The sequence below is a fragment of the Pseudorca crassidens genome, chromosome 3 (assembly GCF_039906515.1).
Source record: "Pseudorca crassidens isolate mPseCra1 chromosome 3, mPseCra1.hap1, whole genome shotgun sequence".
In the NCBI taxonomy this organism is placed as follows: Eukaryota; Metazoa; Chordata; class Mammalia; order Artiodactyla; family Delphinidae; genus Pseudorca; species Pseudorca crassidens.
In genome coordinates, this window is record NC_090298.1 from 87,808,258 (window position 1) to 87,833,566 (window position 25,309).

The 25,309-nt window shown below is 39.5% G+C and overlaps 1 protein-coding gene, 2 long non-coding RNA genes and 1 other non-coding gene across 5 annotated transcripts in view; 1 reads left to right on the forward strand and 3 right to left on the reverse strand.

The window, feature by feature from the left end:
* The window catches only part of EFNA5 (ephrin A5), a 281,403-nt gene extending 262,403 nt beyond the window's left edge, over nucleotides 1-19,000 (reverse strand). For both annotated transcript variants that reach the window (XM_067731390.1, XM_067731389.1), the window contains exon 1: nucleotides 17,065-19,000. In XM_067731390.1, coding sequence (XP_067587491.1) covers nucleotides 17,065-17,189 — 125 coding nt within the window. In that variant the 5' untranslated portion in view covers nucleotides 17,190-19,000. The remainder of the gene's footprint in view (nucleotides 1-17,064) is intronic.
* Nucleotides 19,001-19,269: 269 nt separating this feature from the next.
* Nucleotides 19,270-20,344, forward strand: LOC137221545 (uncharacterized). Its single transcript, XR_010942060.1, has 2 exons — nucleotides 19,270-19,456; nucleotides 19,768-20,344. It is a non-coding gene; the product is annotated as an uncharacterized lncRNA (long non-coding RNA).
* A 540-nt stretch (nucleotides 20,345-20,884) lies between these two features.
* On the reverse strand, nucleotides 20,885-21,034 carry LOC137222863 (small nucleolar RNA SNORA62/SNORA6 family). The gene has a single exon (XR_010942641.1). It is a non-coding gene; the product is annotated as a small nucleolar RNA SNORA62/SNORA6 family (small nucleolar RNA).
* A 62-nt stretch (nucleotides 21,035-21,096) lies between these two features.
* The window catches only part of LOC137221543 (uncharacterized), a 73,635-nt gene continuing 69,422 nt past the window's right edge, over nucleotides 21,097-25,309 (reverse strand). The window contains exon 3 of the long non-coding RNA XR_010942058.1: nucleotides 21,097-23,421. This is a non-coding gene — a long non-coding RNA (uncharacterized lncRNA). The remainder of the gene's footprint in view (nucleotides 23,422-25,309) is intronic.

The window sequence follows — 25,309 nt, forward strand, 5'->3', positions numbered from 1 at the left end:
ATAAGCTCCTGCTGGCTTTGTAGTCAGCTTCTCTTTCCTCTATATGGTGCATTTAGGAGTTCAGCTGTGGGCCCTGTTAATTTCCCTGCGCAGCCTTTCTTCTCCTCCTAACACATGCATACTTGAGCTGCCTCTGGAGTGCTGACTAAGCAAGAACAATAGGAGGCTTTGAGCAGGCCTCAGCCAGCCCCAGCCCCAGTCAATATTTACTTCAGTTTAGAGCCACTGTTTTAAAGCTCCTTCCAAGCAGAACTCAACAGTGGGGAGCCGCCAGAGGTTTCTAGATTTTATTTAACAAGAGGGAAGAGGGCTGTAGAGACAGAGTAAATAGATTACTGTCCAAACCACTTTCTCAGAGAAAAAAAGCAAGGCAGTGCAACAAAACAGGTTAGACTTTGGATACTAATTAGCAATTTACAACAAGAAAAACCAATCGTCTTCCAACACTGATTACTGCAGTCTTAAAACTCCGTATTAGGCCACAGTGCAAATCCACTTAGTGTGACCCCTGTATACCTGTGAACAGGGGCCCTGATGCGATCAACCACTCAAAGCTTGCCAGTGTTTGCCTGCTCTGCCCAGAAGGGCAATGCGAGGGCCCTAGGGGAAGTTAGTCCAAACTCCTTGGCTGACTCCCAAACCAGATCTCACGTATATATACTACCAATTCAAGTGTGTCCCGAAAAAGAAGTTGTGATTACCAAACACCCAGAATCGAGAGCGCGCTATGGTAAATACCAGTACGCGTGTCTGCTAGCTTGGCAACATTGAGAAGGTAGATCTGCGGCTCTGAAGAGAGTAACCGAAAAAAACAAGTCACAAACACTCTCTTCCCCCCAGCGACAGTGGCTTTCTATGGGATGGCAGGTGGGAGGTGGGATGCGGAGGGAGGTGAAAACTATTCAACTGTAAAATTTTTATATTTGCCCAGTTGGTTTAATTTTATTTTTTTAAGGAGTTAATTGTCATAAAACTAACCCGAAATAACAGTTGGGAAGTTTTACTAAAATGATTAAGGCCATATAAAATTACTAGAGATTTCAGTTCGATACCTGAGGAAAGAAATTCATAGTTGTCTGCCATAACCAATTATAATGCTCATTATTCCATTCAAATCAATAAGGAGACTTCATTGTTCCTGCTTAAAGACCTAACTATACATTCCATTCGCATTTTACAATATTTCCATAAGGACAGTCAGATGATCCAAAAATTTTAATACGAGAGAAATTAAAGAGGTTTTGCAACTGTCTAAACTTAAAAATTCTAGTTTATGATGACCTAGTATTAAAGGGCAGTCCACCATTGTCTATATCTTAAACAAGCAAAATACATTGACATAATTTGGCATTTCACAAAAAGAATGGAGAGAATTGAAACCACCCTTCCTCAAAATATATGAGGTAAAAGGTTAGGTATATTAGGATAGGCTTGTTCTATCATGTTTGTTTAAATTGCACTGAAATATGTTCAGCTCTAATCTTTACTAAAATATTTACCATATTAATAAAAGCTAAATAATTAAAATGCAACTCAATCCAATTACTGCCACATCTTAAGGAATTACTGGATTGCTATACACTTAATTTGATCAATCAACATGCGCTCACGGAAAGAAAATACAAAGTCAGCCTAGCTGAAATAAAGCCTCTGGCTAATATTTTTAAACTGATATATAAGAGTTATAAAGAATTATTTTTTTAATAATACAGAGTGTCAATAAGTATGTCATCAAAATTTAAACTTCTTGACTACCCTTTTGCCAAGAAAGGAAGCCTGGAACACAGGAGGGATTGTAACCATTAACCATTCATCATACTGAATCCAAGTAACATAAAATTACAAAGTTTAAAGCTTGAAATAAACTCATAGCAAGCTCATTCCCTTGACAAATCTTAACTTCCAATTTAGCAGGACAAAAGAAGCCTTCTTTTGTATGAGATGATACAAGTGTAAAAAAGGTCAGTCTGATAGTCTGGTGAGCATAGCAATTCCAAATATTAAAACACTGAACTTTTAAGGGAAATCAGTTATAGAGAGTTACCAGTTCTCTTTCAAATAATTTTGGTATTGCTAATACTAACTTCAATATTTTATTGCTACTGGCCAAGTGCTGCCCTCAGTTGTCACTAAATTTCTGGGTACAGCACATAAGGATCATTGACAATTTCCTTTATGAATTACATTTTTTTTGCCTTAAGTGAGGTTTATATCTTCAGGAGTAAAATGTTATAAAATAATTACGTAAGTACACGATTGCAATTTTTAAACAAGTAACAGGCACACTTGCTATTCTCCTGATTAGCTATACACATATGAAGTAAAACCTGCTTTGAGTAACCACCAGACAATTCTACAGGAAAGTGGCCCTTTGACAGTAATGTGTTAAAGGAAACTTAGGTTTCAGTGCATTAAAATATGTGTTCCTTGACAAATTCTGTCTCTTTTCTTAGCTAGACGCTGTTACGATCTATTTATGCTCCTAACATCAATGTGTGCATAATTAATATGTACTAAGTTTAAAAGCAGTCGATAACAGGAGTTTTTTAAGCACAGAGGCGTCAAGAGGCTAAACCCTGTTTTTCTGGCAGTAGGATTCAGAAGAATCCAAGGATCCCAGGGACAGCTGGGCTGCCTGTAAGGAACAGCCCCAGACAGGAATTGATTTGTTTCAACAAGCTCCTCATTGGATATACAAGCATTCTCCAAAAGGGTGTCGGTATTCATTAATTTCTCTTTTGAGATGGAGATAATCTCATTATACCTGTGAAGTCCAAAGCAGAATACTAGGGTTTTAGAAGTCAAAGAGGAAACAATATATTGGAGACAACCTGAGAGGGCAACAACTTCACGAGGAGATCCAAATTTCCTTTCTGGAAGAAGGTCCTAGCTGACTTGCCTCTCAAGTGTCACTCTTCACACATTATTACTCATGTAGAAATCACTAGATAAAGCCTGAAATGTGAATTCCTTTAAAAGAAAATCCTATATAAATGCATAAATCATATCTATCAGGGACAACATATATTACAAAATAAGACAACTTGATCTTTTTTAAAAAGTCAACTCTTCCATGATGTTTTGAAAATAAAATTTTATCTGTAAGACTGTATTTCTATGCAACTTACAAGAATATACAGAATTATACAGTAAGATGCATCAGTGCAAAGTGAGGTGACCCCCTCAATCTCTACTCTAATTTTTATAACCTTTTTAAAAATCCTGCTATAGATACACTTTCCTTCAAATTTTCACAGATCTGAAGGAGACATTTTGATTATACCCATTTATCTGTTAGGGTGAAGAAACTGAGGTTCAAAATTAATCATTACAAATGTAATGGCATAGTTAGACTCAATTAGAGCTGAAATTTAACTAGATCTGAAATGTAACAAAAAAATGTTAACAAAGACAATTTAAAAATCAAATCTGACATAGGATTTTTAATATCTTACTCTCTGAGCCTTGCCTAGACGACACCCAAACCCGTTCGAAGTTTTATCCAAAACAGCTGCTATTATAAAAACTCAAAACAAAAAAAAAAGTACATAAATTCAATGCCTTTATTTTATGCAGTCAAAACAATCTTAAATGTAGAAATATCAGTGTATCAAGAACTTGGTTACAACCTATTAATCTGAGGACAAATCACTGTTAATAGCCTTGAGTTAAATAAAAAGTGTTCAATGTATTTATTTTCCCTTTTAAAAAATGGAGGGGTAAAACAATAATTAGAACTATTGAGTATCTTCTGCTTTATCTAAACATGGCAATGACCACAAATCTTAGGTATATTAACTCCATTTTGAACAAAGCCATTCCTTGGAGATATGCAAATGACTTCATTTTAATCAATAAAGATATCCTATTTCTAAATTTAATAATCTTCTAAGCACACTTCATTTTTAGGAATCACTGAAGTTCACACATAGTCACAGAAGATTCTCGAATTTCTTTATCTATGAGAATCATAAAACTAGAAACTCTAAGTGGGTGTCACCTCAAAGTCACTGTCTCAGATGCTTATTTACACCATCATGAGAATAAATATAAACCTACAAAGAACAAGCAAAACAGACGTGTCTTGATTTACTATTCTTAATAATATTCATAGTTCTTATAAAAGTTACACAATATTTTAATTAAATCCATTTTGCCAAGGATCTGAAAATGAAAAGATTTGCTTCTGTTTGATAATTAACTATAGAAAAGTATTGGTAAAATCGTTATTAAAAACAAAAGGATATTTGAATTAAGAGTGCTAACCATCCTTCCCTTCTTTTTGTTTATTTTCATACAAATATAGCTGGTCTACAGGCAAACAGTTTCATCTTCCTTTTAATAATTGTTCCATAGAGGTATATCGGTTAAGTAAGTCTACTTATGCTTTCAAAGACTTTCAAGTTCACTTAAGAAGAGTGGGAATATTGTATTTATACACAAAGAGTGAGGAACAACAAGTAAGCAGGCAGAGTAATCTGAATTTAACTAGTTCCACCCTTTACTTGTGAATACAAGCATCACACAATTGTTTTGCAAAAGCAAATGATATATATGCTGTGAAAAAAACAGAAGCGTATTTATAGACTTTATATTACCGAGACTCTATAGAAACAAAGATTACTAAGGACACTAGAATCATGGAATTTTAGAGCAGACAGCTGTTTTCCTCCCAAGTCTCCAAGGAAGTGTAGGCTCCTAAAGTCACCCACAAGAAACCCTGCCAGTGGAAGCAGAAAAATTGTTAGTCATCTTCTGTGCCGAATGTAAGATGAACATTTGAGGTTCATTTGACCATATGGATTTCAATTGGAAAGTGTTAAAAATCTGTTTCTGAGGTGTAATTCTGGCATTGCCATAGAAAATATCTCTGGGGAGGGTTTGCAAATATATTGAGACATTTATGACAGGATCCTCCTTAAACTTTTTGGACCAAGGCAATATTTTCACTCCAGTAGATCTGTCTATAAAGAGCAAGACTTACATCAAAATCCCTGGCCTGTTACTTTTGATAGTGTTGTATTTTAATGACACATAAACCTCAATGTAAAGATCTATTTTATTTGTCTGAGATTTGGGGTAAAGTCGCAAGAAATGAAGACTACCTGGTCTTAAGACAAATAACTTGCACTCATGCAAATACTAAGCCACTTGAGAAACTGTAGAACTATACAGAAAGTTCAGGGCAAGTACAACCAAGAGCCCTTGATAAGAAACCAGAAGTAATCTCTCTCCCCACTGATTTATCTAGAACCCAGCTGCTCCAACTGTGGTTCATGGGCCAGCAGCATCAATACCACCTGGGAGCTCGCTAGAAATGCAGAATGTCAGACCCCGCCCCAGCTCTACTGAATTAAAATCTGTATTTCAACAAAATCCTCAGAGGACTTGTGTGCACATCAGAGTGTGAAAAGCAGTGATCTAGAAATCGCAAATTGACTGCTTCATGATGGCAGCGATGTTGTTTATATATTGTTTCCTGCAATATCTCCAGTACTAAGAACAATACCTGGCCCACAGTGGACACTCGATAAATATTAGCTGAATAAATCCATACGTGAACACTTCTTAGAGTATCTTCTACTTTGCACTGTGATTACGTGTATACAGTTCTTAAACGTACACAAAACTGCAAGTTCTTTAAGGGTACAGATGCTGTCTTATGCATCTCCGAATCCACTGTGTGCCTCTCAGTGTCTGCAGGTATCACTCAATATTTTATCAATTGTAACCTTTAGATATTCAATATAGGAATATATTACTTCCGTTAGATATTTATCTATAATGTTGCTTTAATGTGAAAACTTTGGAAAACTAAGTTTAAATCAACATATAATTTCTGAATTCGCCCATTTGGCTCTGGTTTTAAATACAGTAAGGAGAATTCACCCAAGAAATCGAATTAGTAATGGAAACCATTATATAGGGCCAAGTCCTGATTCTATGTGGTACCAGAGAACAAGAATGGCATGGATGATTTAAAATCCAAAACTGATTCCAAACCTCAAGTTATTCAATAGCCTCCAAGTCTTTTCTTACCAAATCTCACACGAAAGCTGCTATAAGTTTCAGAAACATCATTTTTTTAGTTTTCTTTTCTTTCTCAAATCCACCTACTGAACAGTGAAATGGCCAAAGCCAACAAAAGAGAAATACAGTGACAGGGAAATATACATAATAAACAAACTGAGTAATCAGTCCTCAAATAACCATATACTAACTCAGAACTCTAAAGCGAAGGAAAGAAATAATTTGTGAAAGAGATAATTATGTAGTAAATAATCAAATACATTAATAGCATAGATGTACCGGTAACAGGACCATTCCAAAATGATACTCAAAATAATGAGATATTCAGAGTCATGATTATTGCTGACTCTCTTAGGCCATATTTTAAAGGACGGATACTAAATCAGGAATACTCTCCCCAATAAAGAACTGCTTTTTTTCTATTTAATTAACTGAATTCAATTGTCCTTTATACATTTTTTTTTTTTTTTTTTGCTTCAGGGAACCCAGAGTTTTAAGTTAAGCCATCAGATGTGTCTGACCCCATACGTATATAATCATATGGAATATCCTGTATACATATACACACCCCACCATACACACACACACACACACACACTGTCATGTTGTTGTTTTCCCAAGAGTATAGTCGACAATAGTGATAGCAGAGTGTGTAATTAGTTTTCATTGTGCCCCTGACAGCTATAGTTCCATACAAGACTCTTTTCTTTTTAGGTGGTAACAGCTATGGAAAAAATAAACTAATAATAATAAACAGGCATTTAATTATGGGTCCTGCAACCATAGTGGGAACATTGCCAGAAAAGACTGGAACCTCTGGGACAGCAAAAACATATATTTCCAGGGGTGGGGAGAATTTTGTTCTTCAATTATAGTAATACTTAAAATATTGATGACAGGCATATGATAGAAAAAAATTTTAATTTTTTCCCAAGTCTCTATCGAGGATAAAGTAGGTATACAATGCTACATCAATACTAAAACCAAGAATACTATTATATCTGTACTAAAATATTAATAAGAATAAAGGCATTGCTTATTAATAAGCAAAATACATAAAGAATAGCTTTATGTTTTGATACTATCAGTGAAGAATACAAAGATTCAGTTTCAATTTTGGGTTTTGCCTTGCTTTATACAGACTTAAAAAATTAACACTTGTGATATCAAATATCTGGGTGCTATAGTCCCTGAGGCTTACTTCAATTTGTTTTATACAGTATTTAAAATAAGGCATCTCCCAAGTTGCTGTCATGGCAGACACCAGATCTGTCACTGAGGTCCTTTATCGCCTGATTAATTAGTAATTGGGAGACACATTTTGGCAGCTTTCATTTCCCTATTATTTTCTCTTGTTTGACACAAAACCCTGTCAGGAGCACCACCATTTGAACTGTACCCTTCTTAGTGCTGGGTCACTAAATTTTAATAAATGGAGTCCCTGCCAGAAAACTACAGAAATAAGCATAAAAGTTTATTGCAGCAGTAATAGTAAACAAATATATGAAGAAAATACTGAATGCCACAGTATCTAAAACATTAATGGTCTGTCTGAACCCTGGGGTTATTGGCGAGATTGCAGAGCAGAGACTAAAAGAAAGGACCTTCAACAAAACCACTGCTTTCACTTGTCTTTTAAAAAGTACATATTAGCTAAATAAAGCAGATAAATACTTGGTGCAGCAGAGCCATACATCTACGTTTCCTCCATTATCCCAACCCGATGAATAAATCTATTGGGAGGAAAAGATTGATAGCGACTACAGGGTTACAGACCCCTTCTAGAAGTCACAAAAGCACTGTCTGAGCCAAACAAAGAAACGTTTTTCATAAAACGTAAGGTGAGGAACTTAAAATTGAAGCTAAAAAGAATGAGATTTCGGAGAGCTACAAATAGCTACAGAATCAGTTTCGGGTTCTCCATCTCAAGTGTCAGTCACTTCAAAAAGTGCTGCTACGATGGTGGCTCAGGACACTTGTGTGCCACAGCAGTGGCCATGCTGTGTGGGTCAGAGGTCACAGCTTCCACATTCCGACATCTGTCTGTATTTTCTTGCCCTGAAACAATAGACGGGAACTAGGCTCATTTGCTCCCACTTTGTTTAACCTAATTGTTAAACACAAGAGATAATTTCCCCATATTTAGAATTATTTTTCTTTTTCTCCCTAATCCCATTTGACTCCATACAATTAAATACCATTAAAAATAACTTAACCAAAAGGTTAAGTCCCCTATATATTATTAAAGTTAGGCAAATGTGACAAAGCCATATATCCCCCGGCACCTAAGTACCAGAAAACATCAAGTATCATGCCCACCACCATCAAAATCTAGATAACAATTAGCACTACAATTATCCAACCAAAATAAGCCACGACTGCATCAAACCACAAAACTGCATTTTTAATAGGAGAAAATACTTTCATTTACTTTTATAATATGTATTTTCATAGTAAGAGGCAAGAGCTAATTGTGAATTATAGTTTCCACATACATAAATCACTAATAAAACTAGAATGGCTATTCTGACACCTTAGAAACGGGAAGAAAAAACAAAAGTATTTGTTAGTTCATTTAAAACAAAAAGGTCATTTTGAACCCTTGGTTATTTTAGTCTTCTCCATCAGTCAAAGAAAAACAGATGATGGATAGCAGAGGAAAGCGTTTTGGTACAAAAACTGTCAACTCATACTTGGACTTTAATGAGAAGTCCATGAGATGTATATCCAATCTTAAAACATGTATTTTATTTATCTCCTTTACATTGTACTTGCAACCATCAAAAATCCTACTTCTAATGAACTGAAGCAATCTGTGACATAAGTAGTATTCAATTTGTGCCCAGTTTAATCAGACTGACTGAGTCAGGTTACTTTGAAATTAGTCTTAAGACGTTCTGTTTTTACTTCAGTACATGGGAATAATGTTCCCAGACATCGTCAAGCAGATGCAGTGGCAAGAAGTGTAGTATAAATTTTTGGTAAAGTTTACTAGACCACATGTTCCTCCAAATGTATCCAGAAATACAAAACATGGTGGAAAATATAACAGTCTCAATTAGTATACTCTCATAATTTTTAAAAACAAATATGAATTTACTTCCAAAATAATTTTCTATAAGAACCCACAAGAATGGTTTAGTAATGAGATTGTGAGAGCCTATATTCCAGGGACCAAAAAGGCTCTGGCTTCATATAACACTTCTTAAAGCACCCCAAATGCTTCATTTTTGGAGGTAACTATATTTTTATCACTACCACTTACTAGAGAAAGATTCCTGCTAACGCTGTGCAATTTGGAAAAAAAAAAAATCAACCAACAAACAAAAAGGACTGCTTAGTACAGTAAGAAAAACGATGTCAGGGTTTGGGGGTGGTGGTGATAATAGGGGCTACTAATATATCACTGAGAAATTAACAATAAATTATAAGCTTCAAGAGAAAACTACATTTGTAAACATGGTACAGCCCAATATTTAACATGAAAATATAATATGCCTAGGTTTAAAATATATAATTACTAAGTTAAAATACCCTTTTTGTCAACTAAATACAAGAAGATAGCATTCTAGTGAGCTCACGAATAACTTAAGATAGAGCTTTAAATGTAGAGCACTGCCAAAATGATCCCAAAATGGTTTAGTCCTTTTCTATCGTCCATATTCATTTCCGGACCATTTTCATGAAAGAAGTAAAATCGGTCTTAAAACAAGATGGCTGCTTCTAGGGGGAAAGAAAAGAAACGCTGATTTAACTGAAAGCCAAAAAACTAGCTTTTCTAAATCAAGAAACAAGAACTTTGGTATATTTTTTTCTAATCTCCAAGTATATATTCATGCACTTCCACATGGAAATTTACGGATTACTCTGTGCAGTTACTGAAAATTATTAATAGCAAAGCAATTTTTTTTAAAGTTTTGATCTTTGTGTGCTAATAAGGTGATTGCCCAATGCATATACATAGAGATGTCACAAAACCAAAATTCCCAATTGTCCTTCGTATCAGAATCATGATCATCAGTCCCAAAAATCAGGTCACTTGATAACCAGTAACAGGAATAATATTTATATCTTATATCTCTTACAGAACTCCATCATAAAATGTCCAGTGATAGATATCCTTTTACAAACAAATCAACTGTATTTGGCTTTTCAAAGGTAATACCCTAGGAACTTAGCTGTTAGACAACCTCTCCTGGAACTGCACTTTGATGACCTTCCCTGAAGCAAATGGCAGATTAACTCTGTGACATACACATAAAAACTAAAAACATTTTCCTCCATTTTGAAATAAGTTTTTAATAGATTTTTTTTAAAAAAATCACTCAAAACTATTTTTATTTCTCACTTAAGGGGAAAATAAGACCTGACAGTAACATTTTCTTCAGCCTGTCAACTGTCAATTGCATGAAGAATGTTTCTCAAGATGACAAAGGTTTATTTTTCCTTATTGAAAATGATAGAATTCTACCTGAATGAAAGCTGAGCTAACCATCACTGTAGTACACTACCGTCTCCCAGCAACCAGCTAACTCAAGGAGAAGTTTTCACTGTTTTAAAATAATGGTTTTATTGAAATCTATGGCTCACTGTTTGAATACTATATTCAAAAGCCTAAAAATAAAGAGTTTCCATCTACACAGATTTCAGATTAGAAAACAGTGTAGAGACTTCAGTAGTTCACAATAAACCCTTCAGAGTACAATAAGGAGTATAGATTATCAAGAAGAGTAAAATAGAAGGAAAAATTTTTGTTTATGCTCAAAACTAGGCATAATAGTTGTGATACAGAAAAACCTGCATTACTACTTTTTACTTTTAAACTAAGTTCTTCTATGTCATTATGCTGCCTTGTTTGTAACAGACAATTTTGAAAACATGAATACAGGCAAAATCCAGAGAAAAAAGATCTCCTGGTAGTGAGTAATATCCCATTCAGAAACACTGGAAGTTCAAATTAATCACAAGAAACTTTTCCACAAAACAGCTCAGGGTATAGGTTGAGAAGCAGACTAAAATATAAATCTAATAATATATATCAGGCCCTTAAAAGAGACAATAATTTATTGATGTTTAGCTGTCTAAGACCACCATCATAAGACAAATTACTAAAAGTGAATATTAATATCTCATTTCTTACACTCCTCTTTGAGGTTTTATACCTGAATATGAAGGCATCATCTGTCACAAATGAGGAGAGGCAATTTTTTCTCGGTTTGGAAGACTAGTCCTGACTGAGCATCCTGGGTAAGTGGCCAGAACTTCCTCACTGTGCTTAGAGACATACAAGCTTCCTTTTCAACAAAGACATTCTAATCAGGGCTGCTGTTTTAACAGTTTGTATACTGTTTCTGAAAAGAAAATTGATTATATGGCATCAGTTAACATAGAGTGGTTCATTATCTAAAATAAAATATCATAGCTTTTTAAATCCTCATTACTGCTGGAAGTTATTCAAAACCAACACAAAAAATGAAGAGGGCTGAGGGGTATCTTTTTTCAAAAACTATTAATCAAATGATATATATTGGACAAAGAAAAAAAACTAAACAATAAACCAAATGTTACCCTCACATAAAATTCTGTTCTTAACATATTCTTATGTTTTGTTCATTTTCTATTTCAATGTTTTCTCTTCCTCAAAGGTACATTCTTTTGGCATATACTTCTAAGTTTGCAAAGGCCAGGACTCCTGAAGGACTAATTGTATTCATTAATTTTCTTGGCCCAGCATGAAGCTGGTAGCTTGCTTGGTTCATAGCAACAGGGGAGAAAAGGAGGCGCTCATCTTTATCTGTCCCATCCAACAGGAAATCAGGCCAGTGGACAGAATGCAATGAAATGCCTCTTCAGAGGCATCTTACAGGATTAAATGGCAAGAAATTCACAAGGCTAATTTGCCCCCAAATAACTAAGTGCTCCCTCCAAATCTGATCCTCAGTCTTCAAAGGTGGAAGCCTCTAGAGCTATTGATCATCAGTCAGAACACATATGGCAACAAGATATTCGTTCAGTGAGCCAATGGCTTAGTTAATACCACTAAAATCAACGAACAGGGAGTAATGAACTACTGAAGGCTCTCTCTGATTCTTTTAATCATGAAGAGTATATTGACCTTGGTCTCACACGGAACAGCCAAGCGTGCCTCAAGCAGCACTGATGTTCCAGTCGCCTAAGAAAAAGACAGTTGACTATTTCTGATAGCTTATTACGAATACATAACATAATGTATAAAATCAATGGAACATAACATCTCAATGGCTTATTTTGCTTTCAAACTTCTATGGAAAACTGGCCAAAAATAAGAAGCACACTTTTCTTCTACAAATTTCTAGATTAAACAAAGGGTAAGAGGGGGAAAATTCACTTCAGGTCTCCTACAAATGGATAAGGGTAAAAACACTTCAGGTTTCCTACAGTGGATATAAATTTTCATCACTTTGTTTTTAAAGCAGATGTTTATTTTTATTTTTAAAGCAAATGTTTATAAAATTCTGATATAAATATCAAAATAACAAAATTATCCCATTACATCTAATAAAATGATACATTACACTAAGGTTCAGAGTTAATAAAGTTAAAAGATTCTAAGTAATGTCTTTTACTTGAAGAACTTTTGTTTCTAACATATGAAGTATTATTTAAAACACTTAAAATTTCAAAAATAAAGTTATCAGGGTTGGTGATACAACTCACTCAAAACCAAGATCAACTTTCCATCTTTCCTCAAAACAAATTCCTAGATTTAGACCAAACTGATTTCATTTGTCAGTGGGAAAGGCACAGTACTGGTATACTGGTATATATATATATATAAAACACTGGAAGCTCAGATTTTTTTTAATGAAACAAGTGAATTTTGAAAGAGAAAAAATATGCAAGGGCTATATGATCAGGGAAAAATGTTACTACTCTCTACTTAGTCACATACATATCACCTATACTGCCTGAAAGATTTGGGAGTATTGACCTAGAATTCACATCACTTTCACAACTCAAGATTACATGTTTGCAAAACTAAATGGTGTCAATTACCTGCTACTCTAACATGAAATGTTTAATTTACAAGTCCAAAGAAAACATATGGTTAGGCTGAAATTTAGAAAATCCCAGATGAATTATAGGGATATCGTTTCCCATAAGAGAATAACATTTTAAATTGGTGATTCTCAAACCTTAACAGAAGCAAAGTACTAAGTGAAGAAAATCGGTACTCTTAAAGTATGCTGGTTGTATTTGCCACTGTATTATTTTACTATTCCATCTATTAATGCCAACCAGTAGGAGACATGTTTAATTATCCCAGCATCATTTTGGCAAGTGGTCAAATGAATCCAAGAACTTTTCAACATACACAGCATTTGAAAGAATATTATCTTTGGAAGCACCAAACTGTTTATAGCATGTTTCAAATTAAGCGGCATACTCTTAATATTGAGTCACCTCTACCTTTATAAACGTAGCTACTAAGGGAGAATGTAAAGGAAGTTTTATTATTGAAAGTCTTTTTTAAAGTTACTTAAAAGCTTTTTCCATTATTAAAGAAATTAGACACAAATATTCTATCCATAGTTATAATCTCCTTGACTTGGATCTTCATTACTCAAACTTACTTAGTAACAGGCCGGTTCGGAATTGAGCATAACATTAAAAGGATCTTTCTATTACTCTCACGATTTAGGTGAAACTCATACAGCTTTTCAAACGTTTAAAATATGAAATGTGCATTTACAAAAATGTTATCATATATTTTTATTCAGACTGTTAGGTCTCAGTTGCTATTTCAGAGATCTGTAGCAAGTCAATACATAAAATCAATGTGGTCCACTGCCCAATAAATACTGCCAATTAAAAAGTTATCAGCATTTGAAAATTAAACATCTATTTCCCAGAAGTGAATGCTTGGGAAGACAGATTCTAACAGCAAAACCATCTGACAGCAAATACATTTTATATTTTTTTCCTCTGTGAACTTAGATCTATGGACGCTTCTGTTATCAAAGCAGTCAGTAATGAAACCCAATGCAGCTGATAAACTCCTATGACTACACAAGTTACAAAATAAGAAATTTAAATCCTGTGATCAAGATGTAATACTTAATTTTAATTTTATCTAAACATAATTTCAAATGAAGTCCATTAGTATAAGCTAAAATATATTTACTTCATTTTGCCACAATATCCATTTATTATCAGCTTAACGTGTCCGCTGAACTCTTCTTCTAAGAGAAAAATCTTTAAAGTCTCTTTAAGTTGCAATTAAAGTTTTCTACTTTTTTCCACAAGACTGAAGTCTCCTGATAATATTATTAATTTAGCAAAATCTTAAAAGATAGGATTTATGTCAAACCAAAAAGCATGGTTAGCTTACTTTACAAAATGATGGCACAGATGAAAAGAAAATGTAAAACATTAAAAGTTTAAAATTTAGTAGACCCCTGCAAATTTTCTAAAATATTTTTTCACTATCTTTTGTGATAAACTTATTTCTAAATTACTTATTTTGCATTTGGCTCCTTTTAAATACATCCAAGCTGACTTTTCTTCATTCATCAGAAAAGCACCGTCTTATTCCACATTTCTAAGATAAATCTGCCTACCAGTATCTAGTTTTAAAATTATATTATTTTTTAAAGTAAGTTTTACTGTGATAACATATGAAGATAAACACAAATCCCTAAAAATACTAAAGTTAGAGCTGAATCTTTTTTTGGGGGGGTGGGTTGCATGATTCTTTCTTTTGAACATTATCAAATTGATAATGATCAGAGAAGTATTTCCACAAACTTCAAATTAAAACACTGACTTGAGAATACTCTCGGTATTTTAAAATTCTACAGGTTAACTTTGGGCAGGTTCAAACACACCATGGCATCCTGAGCAGAAGAGTTTTCCGCAGGCAGGGCAGATCTATTAAAAAACATGACCTGTGACAAAAATCAGTGTGCTAATCTCAAACCAAACAACAGTATCAAAAGCATAAAACAGAGATAACCTAAGATAAAATGTCCTCAAACTAACTCAGACTAGTTTGACAGGTTAAGAAGGAGGGGGTAAGAGTGGGGATGTTGCTGATTCTTTCTGTTTTAACCCAGGATGACTGGAACACCCAAGTACCCAAATAAATTAATACCATGAGAAAAAGATTACACTGTGAAGTTTGGAGTGGGAAACAAAAGACAAGCAAGAGTAAAATGTCCCAAATTCAACTAACCAATTTCACTGTTGTTTTATTTGATAAGGCACTAAAGTTTAAAATATAAATTCCTCTGTTTCGAATATGCTGTCTAATAAAGCCCAAAGGGGAATAAAACCAACCAACATAATGAGACTTGCTTTTAACGCCATCACAACTGGAAAGCTTGCTCTATTTGTCTTGTCAGCTTTAATAAAAGGCATCTCCTCTGGCAGGATGGCTTCTCTTTCTCTTTTCCTAATAGCGGTAAGTGGCATGTCAAAGAAGAAATAGCTTCCCATCCCACACCCACCTTCAGGAGACTTTTTAAACCAAACTTTGAAGGATGTCTCCACTTGGCCCAAGCGATTCAATCAGGACTTGGGCTACCTGGGTGTGACTATCTTTCCTGAGGTAGCGGGGTGGGGGTGGGGGGGACTCTATCCCCGTTCGGCAACCGGTGTACGGCTCGTAGGGAAATCTGCTCATCTTCAACTGAGAGAACATTACTTCAAGCGGGGGAATCCCTCCTATGCCAGCATAACAAAGGAAGGCGGGAGGCCGGCGGAGAGGGCCACCGGGAGGTAGGAAAAACTAGAGGCGCCCACCAGCCCCCTCTCCCCAAGCGCGCTGGGTGCGCAGCAACCAAACTCTTCCCTTGGCCTCCGCGTTTCTTCTCCCAACTTCCACGCCAGCCCAGGGAAAAACCTGGGATTTTAGGTATAATCGATGCTATTTCCCTTCTCCTAGGCGGGCACCGAGACCAGCCCACAGCTGGAAGCTGGAAGCTGGAAGCTGGCCTCGGTCCCAGAAAGGCAGAGCAATATGGGCCCAGCGGGGCCGACTGCTGCCGGGGAGAAAGTAGGGCTTGGACCTGCTCTGGATCGGGAGGGGTCCGCCCGGCACTCTGGACAACCCCACCCCTACCCCTCTTCCAGGGTCCGTGAACAAGCCAGGGTCCAGCAGGAGCGCTAGGGCGGCCCCGGGCGCCCGTCTCTAGGTTCCCGCGTACTCGGCTGGCTTCGGAAGCGCCCGAAAAACGTTTCCAGGTAACCGCGCGTTTTCCTCCGGCTGCACACTGCCAGGCTTCGGACGAAGGGCTCCCACCTCCCGGTTCGGCCAACTCCAGCAGCTAGCTCCGCAAGCATGACGTAACCCGGCATTAGATCAAACTTTCTGGCACGTTGAGCCCACCGGGAGGTGGAGGAGGTGGGAGAAGCCTCTCTACTGCCAAGAGAGCCGGGACCAGACTGACTTAGTGGTCGGATGATTTCCTCGTAGTTAAGGAGGAAAATATAAACCTAAAGCTTCCGCTTCCCAGCCCCCCACACTTCCCCCAGCCAGTGCGCTTTCTGAGCGCACCGGGGAAAAGGGAAGGAAAAAATTTAAAAAGAAAACAAACAAACAAAAAAACACTTTGGGGATGTTTAGCGGGTTCCCTCCACAGTCCCTGCGCAGCCACGCTCCAAGAGGGAGCTCCTGGCGGCTTGCACCCGGGGCTCCCCGTGCCCAAGCCCCGCGCCTGGCTCGGGATGCTGGCCAGCCTGCCCGGGTGGGAAGCGAAGTCTCCACTCCCGGGCTCCCGCCTTTTCCGAGTCTCCCCGGGCTTCGCAGAAGCATCGGGTCTGGGTAGACCCGGGGACGCCCAGGGGCGCTCAGGCTCCCTGCCGCACCTCAACAATGAGAGGCACGAAGTGAGCGTTTCCCGCGGGCGCCTCGAAAGCCATCCGCGCCCGAGCGACGCAGACTCTGAGTGCGCTCCGCTGTCGGCCGATGCGCGCGGATCTCCGGCGCCGCCGCTCCTTCCGCAGGGCCCCGAGGCCCGGGTAGCCCCGGCTCTCCGCCCCCCATTGCCTTACCTGGGGTTGCTGCTGTTCCAGTAGACGGCGTAGCGGTCGGCGACGGCCTTGGAGCCAGGGTCCTGGCTGAACACACACGTCCAGAGCACAAGAAACATCAGCGTCAACATCTCCACGTGCAACATCACGCCTGGCCAGCGGCGGAGCCGCCGACGCGCCACTCCGGGGAGAGATCAGGGATCCGGAGGGAGGGAGGGAGGGAGGAAGAAGGGGCGAGAGAGAGCGGGAGCCAAATAAATATGAATAAATAAAAATGAAGAGGGGCGAGAAAAGAAAGAGGCGCACACCAAGCTGAGGAGGGGGAGGAGAGACAGAAATAAAGGTGGAGAAGTGGGGGGAATAAAGGCAAACTCGCACCCCCACTGGAGGGCTCAGGAGAAAAAAAGGAATCACAAGATGGAGAGAAGCGTGCGTGTGTGTGTGTGGTGGCGGCGGCGAGGGCGGGGGAAGGGGTGCCAAGCTGTGTCTCGGGCGGCGGCGGCAGGCCGGTCACCCCGGGAGAAGGAGGTGCGCGCCGGGCCGGGCGGCGGCAGCGCGGGTTGGGGCAGGCGGCGGCGCACGCTGCACAGTCACCGGGAGTTGCGCGCCACGGCCGCGGGGAGACATACACCGGCCCGCCGGGCCCGGCTCAGCGTCGGCGCCGCGGGGTGCGCACGGCTCCGCCGCCGCCCAGGGCCCTCGCACTGCGCCCCGCTTCGCTCCAAGTTACTTTGGCGGCCTGTAGGAAACTGCAGGAAGAGTGCTCCGTGTGGATGGGGGGGGCTTCCCGCCTGTGGTCCTGGGAGTCTGAGGACCCCCTTCCCCCGCCTCCTCTGTGCTTTAACCCGGTAACCCCTGGAAATCTCGGAGGAGTCTCGTAGGTGCTACGGGTTCGGGGCGGTGCGCCGAGAAGGGTGGAGATCTGGAGCTAGAAACCCAGCCCCGCCGGCGTCCTGGAACTGGTTAAGCGGCAGCTAAGCGGGCGAGGAGCGGTCTTGCCTCTCAAACCTCAAAGAAAAGTTTGGCTTTTCGCGTCTTTCGGCAGGTCCCCTGTCGGAGTCGGACTGCGACGGTGGCGGGAGGCGACACCCTGGCCGCTGCCTGAGTCTCGGGGATTTCTCGCGCGTGCTTTTCTTGGCCGGGAGTCGGTGCACCAGAGTGAATGGAGAGCAGAGGTCTGAACCAGCCAGCCAGGCGGAGCTGGGATGCCGAAACCTGCAGGACGATGCCAATCCAACTGTTCAGCTGGAGAGCGGGAGGGGAAACAATCACTTTCAAATGAATCCCTCCAACTCCTGGATGGGCTGATGTCAGTCTCCGATCGCCTTCCGGGAGCAAGAATGAGCCCCCAGACGCGGTGCCAAGAGCCCTGGGTGAGCTCTCAGAAGTGTCCCTGCGACTCCGACTGGTCCGACCCCAAGCCCGGCAACTTGTAGAGAGGCATCAATCAGTTTGAAATGCGAAAGGAGAAAGAAAAAAAAAAAAGAAAGAGCGCACGAGAGCGTGTGGCACCTCCCCGATGACTACATCAGAAAACCTTCCCGATCCTCCCGCAGCTGCTCCTCTTTCCCTCCTTGGGCACAGCAGCAACAAGAGGTGAAAACCACCGACAGAATCCCAAAACCTTTACCAGGCGGGAAAATAAACTTGAGTGCAGCAGCAGCACGAGCAGCCCAGGAGGGATTGAAACGACTGGCGAGAAGTGGAAAGGGGTAAAAGTCAGTTTTGCAAAAGAGAAAAAAAAGAGAGAGAGAAAAAATGCTTTATGGGAAAAATTTCCTCGGGCACGCCCCCTCGTTAATGACCTGCGTGTAAAGCCGACAGCAGCGGCAACCCAGCAGCAGCAGCAGCAGCCGCCGCCGCAGCCGTACCGGAGCGCGAGGCCGCGCGCGTGAACGTGGACGTGGGCGGCGCGGGGGTGGGGTGGGCGTGGAGCGCAGGGCGCGGGGTCGGCGGGCGGCGCGAGCGCCGGTGTGAGCTCCGGACCGAGAGGGGGAGGCGCCGCCAGCCCGAGCCTAGCCAGCGCTGCTGCTGCCGCCGCGGCCCGGGTCATGTGGGCTGCTTTTTTTTTTTTTTTTTTTTTCCTCGCAGTTTACTTGGAAAGGGGTGGGGGGTGGCTGGAGCAGCCAGTCAGGGAAAGGCCTGCTGTTTGCTTACAGATCGGGTTTTTTTTTCCTCTTTACTCCAACCGGATTGGTCTGCTCCACGAGAAAGAGGCGTTTTCCTAATCTCCTCCCTTCCCCACGCCTCCTAACCCCCCTCCCGGGCCCCACCTTCCAGAAACCTGACTAATTGAATTACTGGGAGTGCTGAGGCGCCCTCTCCTCCGCCCGAACCCGGCAGCCGCGTGTAACCCTTTGGATGCTGAATTCCGTCTGGCCTGAGGAATGATTTGACATCTTTTTAGCTGAGGGTAGGGTCTTTCAGTTACAAAGGAACCGGTTCCCACCCTGTAGCCGGAGAGCCGAAATCTGTCTCCAGGGCCCCTCAAGTGACACGCAGTCCCAGCAGCCGGCTGGCAGGCAACGACAGTGACTACGTGTTTTTGGAAATCTCTGTCCTGTTCTTCACTAGGCGCATTGCCCGGCGCCGGGATATCTGAAAACCTGAGCATCTCTCATGTGCCTTTCAACTCCCCTCTTCCTACCAGGGATTTAAAGGTTCATGAGCAGGAAGCAAGACTTTTCTTTAAAGTGATGCTTTGAAAACACATTTTTTTTTTAGATCGAGAAAATCACAGGGTAAAGTGATTACAATTCAGTGCGAATCTTCGGCAGGGAGGAAATGAATGCGGCAGGGGAGCCCACCCGAAATACCGTACACCTTTTCTATTTCAACTCCGAGGTTGGTTCACTGCCCACTCCCCAAAGGATAAATGCTTTGAACGAACCCGGTGGGGGAAGAAATGGAGGTCAGGGAAGGAATTCCTTTATTATTGGAAAAGGCCTTGCGTTCCCGGGTTTCTAGAGCAGGTTGCAGTGCCTCGGGCCCTCGGCCGCCACCGTCGCGCGATCACCTGACAGCGAGGCGGTCCTCGCGCCTCGGGACGTGCGCCGGTGTCCTCCAGCGCCCGGGAAGCTAGCCAGGCGCCCGGCGCTGCGGGGCTACACACTCTCGAGACTCGCCCTCGTGGGGTTCCGCGGGCTGGGGCCTGAGTGGTATTAGTCTCTCTAACTCTCTAGGGAATTTGCTGCGTCAGCAAGAAGGGCTAATCCCAAGAAAGAAAACAGCGTACTTTTGCTCCCAAACCTGCCTGTTCTTCCCTTTACTTATTAGCCCAATAAAATCAAAGATCACGTTCTTCCTCCTGCGCTTTCCAGTCCTCGAGCTCTAGATTTCCAGGCGCTTCGGAGCTGTTTGGAAGCGTCCAGACGCCCTCCAGTGGTTGGCCTGCAGTCCGCACCCAGCGGGGCTATTACCTGTAGTTCAGCCGGGATTGAGTTTGATGGAGAATCTGGGGTCATGAACAATACCGATTTGAGAGGAAAGGAACAGTCCATATCGGCATGGGATTACCTGGATGTCACGGGCTCTTGCCTAGAAGTTGAGTAGTTTCTCAATTACAGAAATTTTTCCTATCTGCAGAGACCTGAAATTGTCCTAGAAAAGTAACTCTTCTGTTTTGTGAGTAGATATAAATTGCAATCTGTGTAATTATAGATTGCACTACAGGCCACCCTAACAAACCAAACACCTTCCTAAATTAAGAAATGTAAATTCAGAATATTAATACAAATTCTTCTCTACCATCTGTATATTTCACAAAATTCCAACAGTGAGAAGTCGGAAAACTTAAGCTAGAGAACTGAAGGATAAGCTTTAATTTTTTTTTTTTTTTTACATTTGTAGCAAGTATTACTATCAAACTCCACTCATTGGGCCAGAGACCCTTGCGATGTTAGCGAAAAACTTGCCCCTCATGTAGCACACTACCTATACTTGTGAGTTCATCGGCCAGGGGCCTCAACTCCAAGCTCTAACAATGTGCAGTAAGCTTTAATTTTTTAAATCAAATTTTCACTTAAAGCGTTATCTGATTCCCCCCCCCCCCAGTTTTGCTGATGTTCAAGTTCTTGGTCTATTTTAGGGTGCACTTTTTTTTTCTGTTGTAGGAAGGATGCATTTCTTCCCTCAGTCTTTCTGATGGTAGCTCTAATAGGTGCTCCTACGACAGACAGTTTTGCAGGAAATGTTCTGGACCCTTTTAAGGGACATATGTATCTTTAGGAAGATGAGAATTCATGACTCCTATCTTGGGGAAAATGCTGATTCTCATCGGAGAGACTTTTTAGTCAGGGAAATATCAGGTATCAGGGAGTTAGCAAGCTGGCTTCCTGTGGCATCAAAGCCAAAAGGAGTGAAGAAAAAGAAATCATATCCACTGATTTCCTATTTAAAACACATACTGTAAGCAAATGTGAAAAATCAATATATCAAAAGAATATGGATGTTCTGATATTTTAAATATTTCCTATTTGTTTTAAAGTCTGGATAGTCGCATTTTAAGCAGAAAAAGAAAATCATACATGATGGTTTTCCTTAAAATGATTCAGGGAGCTGGAATAAAACGCATTGGAATTTGCAACTGTTCAGAACATAATTCAAATGTCTAGGAGAAATACTTCATAAACTTAAATCAAATGCCTCCTTCTGGGATTATATACCTAAGTAATTATTGATATTGGAGTAACTAAGCAGCAATATGACAGATACACACTTAGATAAAGTTTGAAGAGAGGTATTATTAAATATACGTACCATTAGATAATGTGGTTTTGTCTCCTCAGGAAAATATTGAAGTGATTTGAATTTACACAAATCAGCATTATAGAAAATAATTATGATTAGCCCAGTGTCACAGAGGCAATGACTCTAAAGTTGGCCATTTAAAGGATAAGTAGCGTTTTGCCAAGTTCAGAAGGAGGTTCCAGTATGTCAGAGAGAAAACAGCAAGAAGCTAAATCATGGAGGAATAAAGGTGCAGGGAGTGTTCAAATGCTTTGAGTTCAACAACATTGAAAGAGGGTTGTAGGGAGCTGAGACCTGAAAAGTTGGTTGGAAATGGACTGTAAAAGGGCTTGGCTATATTCTAAATATATTTGGATTTAAAGCTACCGGTAACCGAGTACACTGGTGGTTTTAAAACAAATGACACTGAAAAAATGACACTGAAGCAATGCTTCAAATTAAAATACAGATAGGGATTTATCTTTCTAGTTATTTGTTTATGTATTATTTTTTGGCCTTGAACTATCTAGGTGGGTGTTCTAACCTTGCCTATGAGTTAGAATCACCTTGGGAGCTTTTTAAAAAAGAACGTGCCAAGGCCCCACTCCCTGTTTTAGGTTAGGGGCCGGGATTTTGGATCTGTAATTTTTAAAAGCTCTCCAGGGAATTCTAATTAGCATAGAGAATAGAGAATCACTGATCTAGGTAATTTCTTTTTACCTTAATGAGTTCAATATTTCAGGGAAAAAAAAAAAAAAGTAAGTTCTGTACTTAGGAGAAATGTCCCAGCTATCCATGAAGGCAGGAATGTTAATACTTCCAAGAACTGAATTTCATGATCCTCTCTATTAAAATGAAGTGATACTATAAAAATAATTTCCACATAGCACAAAACACAATACCATCTCCAAGACGTGGTTGCAGTGCAAAGCTTACTTTTAAATATGGATTAGTCTTCCTTTTTAGACTAGTCTGGACTTCCTTTTTGTATTAGCTGCCTCCAGATAGAAGTGGAGATCTATTGAGTCAAGTGTCCAGATAAATAAATGAAACAAGCTGGTGTATCAAACCCCACAGTCCACAGACTAAGCAACTCTTGTCTAATATAGCAGTTACATCCAGAAGAAATAATAAAGGAAATAAACTCAGGATCAAAGATTTAAAAAATGATAATTAGATGAAAAAACTTTCTAACAGGTGACTAACATAATGGTACTTAAGCTAACTCCACTATCTATCTTCCCAGAACTTTAGAATTCATTCCAAAGGCCTAAGAACCCAGGTTCTATCACCAAACTGTCACCCAGCTATCCTGTGCACAGACTATTTGAAGTTACTTAATGAAGGCTCCTCTCTTCTTTACCCCCTTTTATAAGAGCTTTCTCAGAATCTTTAGGAATAACTCTTCACTAGCTTTTCTTTCCTTACAGACCTTAGGAAATGCTCCTTTTCTATTTCTGATCTAGTTGCCTCTCCTGGGTGCAGCCTAAAAGAGGGAGGAAAAAAAACCTCTACTAAATAGAGTACCATGTCTTTACCTTCAGCTTGTGACCTTCAAATTCCATCATGAATTTTCCACTTTTCCTCATTCTCTCTTTAATTTTCTGGCACTTCCTGGAGTTTGCGTCCCAGCATGTCTTCTCTTGAAGTCTGTGCATAAGTAGAAGCAGTTTTACAAGTTGCTGAAACATCCTTAAAGAGGCATTTTTAGAATTTCTTACTTATGAATTGCCTATGTGTTGTTTTGCTCATTTCAAAATATAGTTTAAATAAGACCTACATAGCAAACTTTTTAAACAGACAGAATTTTGAGCAGTCATTTTGATAAACAGCTAAACCAAATAATTAGGCACACATGTAAATATGTGTTATGTTTCTGTGTATTACAAATGTGTATGTGCTTACATCTAATTTCAAAAGAAGCAAACAAGAACTGGTTGATTCAATTTCCACATCACTTTTCATTAGCTAGACTTCAGTATATATACCATAGATCTATGTGGCCAATATTCAACCATAAAGCTGATATTGGTAGGTGATATTATTCCCATGAAATATGTTTGTCTTGTCTTTTACTATTTGAACATGTATGTACTCTTACAGCTCTGTATTTCCCCTCTTCAAATTTTTAAATAAAAATTACCAAATAAAATCTATCTGCATTTTAAAAATCTAATCAATCAACTAAGTATACTATCCTAAAATGGTCTTTGTGAATTATTAAATAACATTACACTCCTTGCTTAAAGGAATACAGATTACCATGAATGCACATTACAAAATAAATAAATAAATAATAGATAAAAATTTGTATTTATGTTTTATTACAATGGCAACATAGATATCTGCAGCATACCTTTATTTAAATAAAAAGAATATATGTAGACTTTTCAGAAATAAAGTTAACCTGTACTTTTTTCTCAAATATATATAAACTAATAATTAGGATACTTTTCTCCCACCAGCTACAACTACCATCATCCAAAAAGCATGTAAATTTGTGTGCTTTTGCATTTTTTACTTGTTTAGAGACACACCCCCCAAGGGGGCTAGAACATATTTAAAAATTTAATTGATGCCATTATGTACATACACATGTATCATATTTATGAGCATATATACAGACAGAGAAAGAACTTTTTTGTTGTTGTTGTTGTGGCCTCTCCCGTTGCGGAGCACAGGCTCCTGACGCGCAGGCTCAACGGCCATGGCTCACGGGCCCAGCCGCTCCGCGGCATGTGGGATCTTCCTAGACCGGGGCACGAACCCGTATCCCCTGCATCGGCAGGCGAACTCTCAACCACTGCGCCACCAGGGAAGCCCAAGAACTTATTTTTCAATCAATATTCACCCAAGATTTTCATCAACTTCTGTGAGAATTCTATTTAAAGACGAGCAGAGGATAACCCTTAGTCAGTGAGCATGATTTCATGAAATAGGAAATGCTGTTTCTAAGCCCCTTTTTAGCATTGGCTTTACTTTTTCTCCCCAGATCTAAACTGGCTAAGCAAAATAGAATTACGGCAAACTAAGAAACTCTTTCCTCAAATTATGTGCATATTTTTTACATAAAAGTCTCAGGGGATATTTTGGAGTATGGATTTTTTTTTTTTTTTTGTAGTCATCTAAATAATTGTCTCAAATTTTTTCCCATTTTTCTTGGCCATGGTAGAGATGGTTTTTAAAGTATATTATTTATTTTTTAGGAAAATTGTCCTCTTACTGCAGATTTATAACTCTAGTCTGAGACTTCCAAATACCTTATGCCAACATTGTAAATTTTATTGTGATGTCATAAAGTTACAGTTAGGGTATAATTTTTTAAAGGCATTTCATTTTGTAGTTTGGAATAATAGTTATAAAGCTGGTCTCTATAGAAACCACTGCAACTTGTGATTTTAGAACATCAGATAATAATGCAGAGGATTATTGGCCAAAACTTTTTTTTTTTTTTTTTGATTTTTAAAGAATTTATTCTGTTAAGAAATATAACAGGGGATGATGGCCACAGACATATTACAATTGCGGGCCCGGGGCA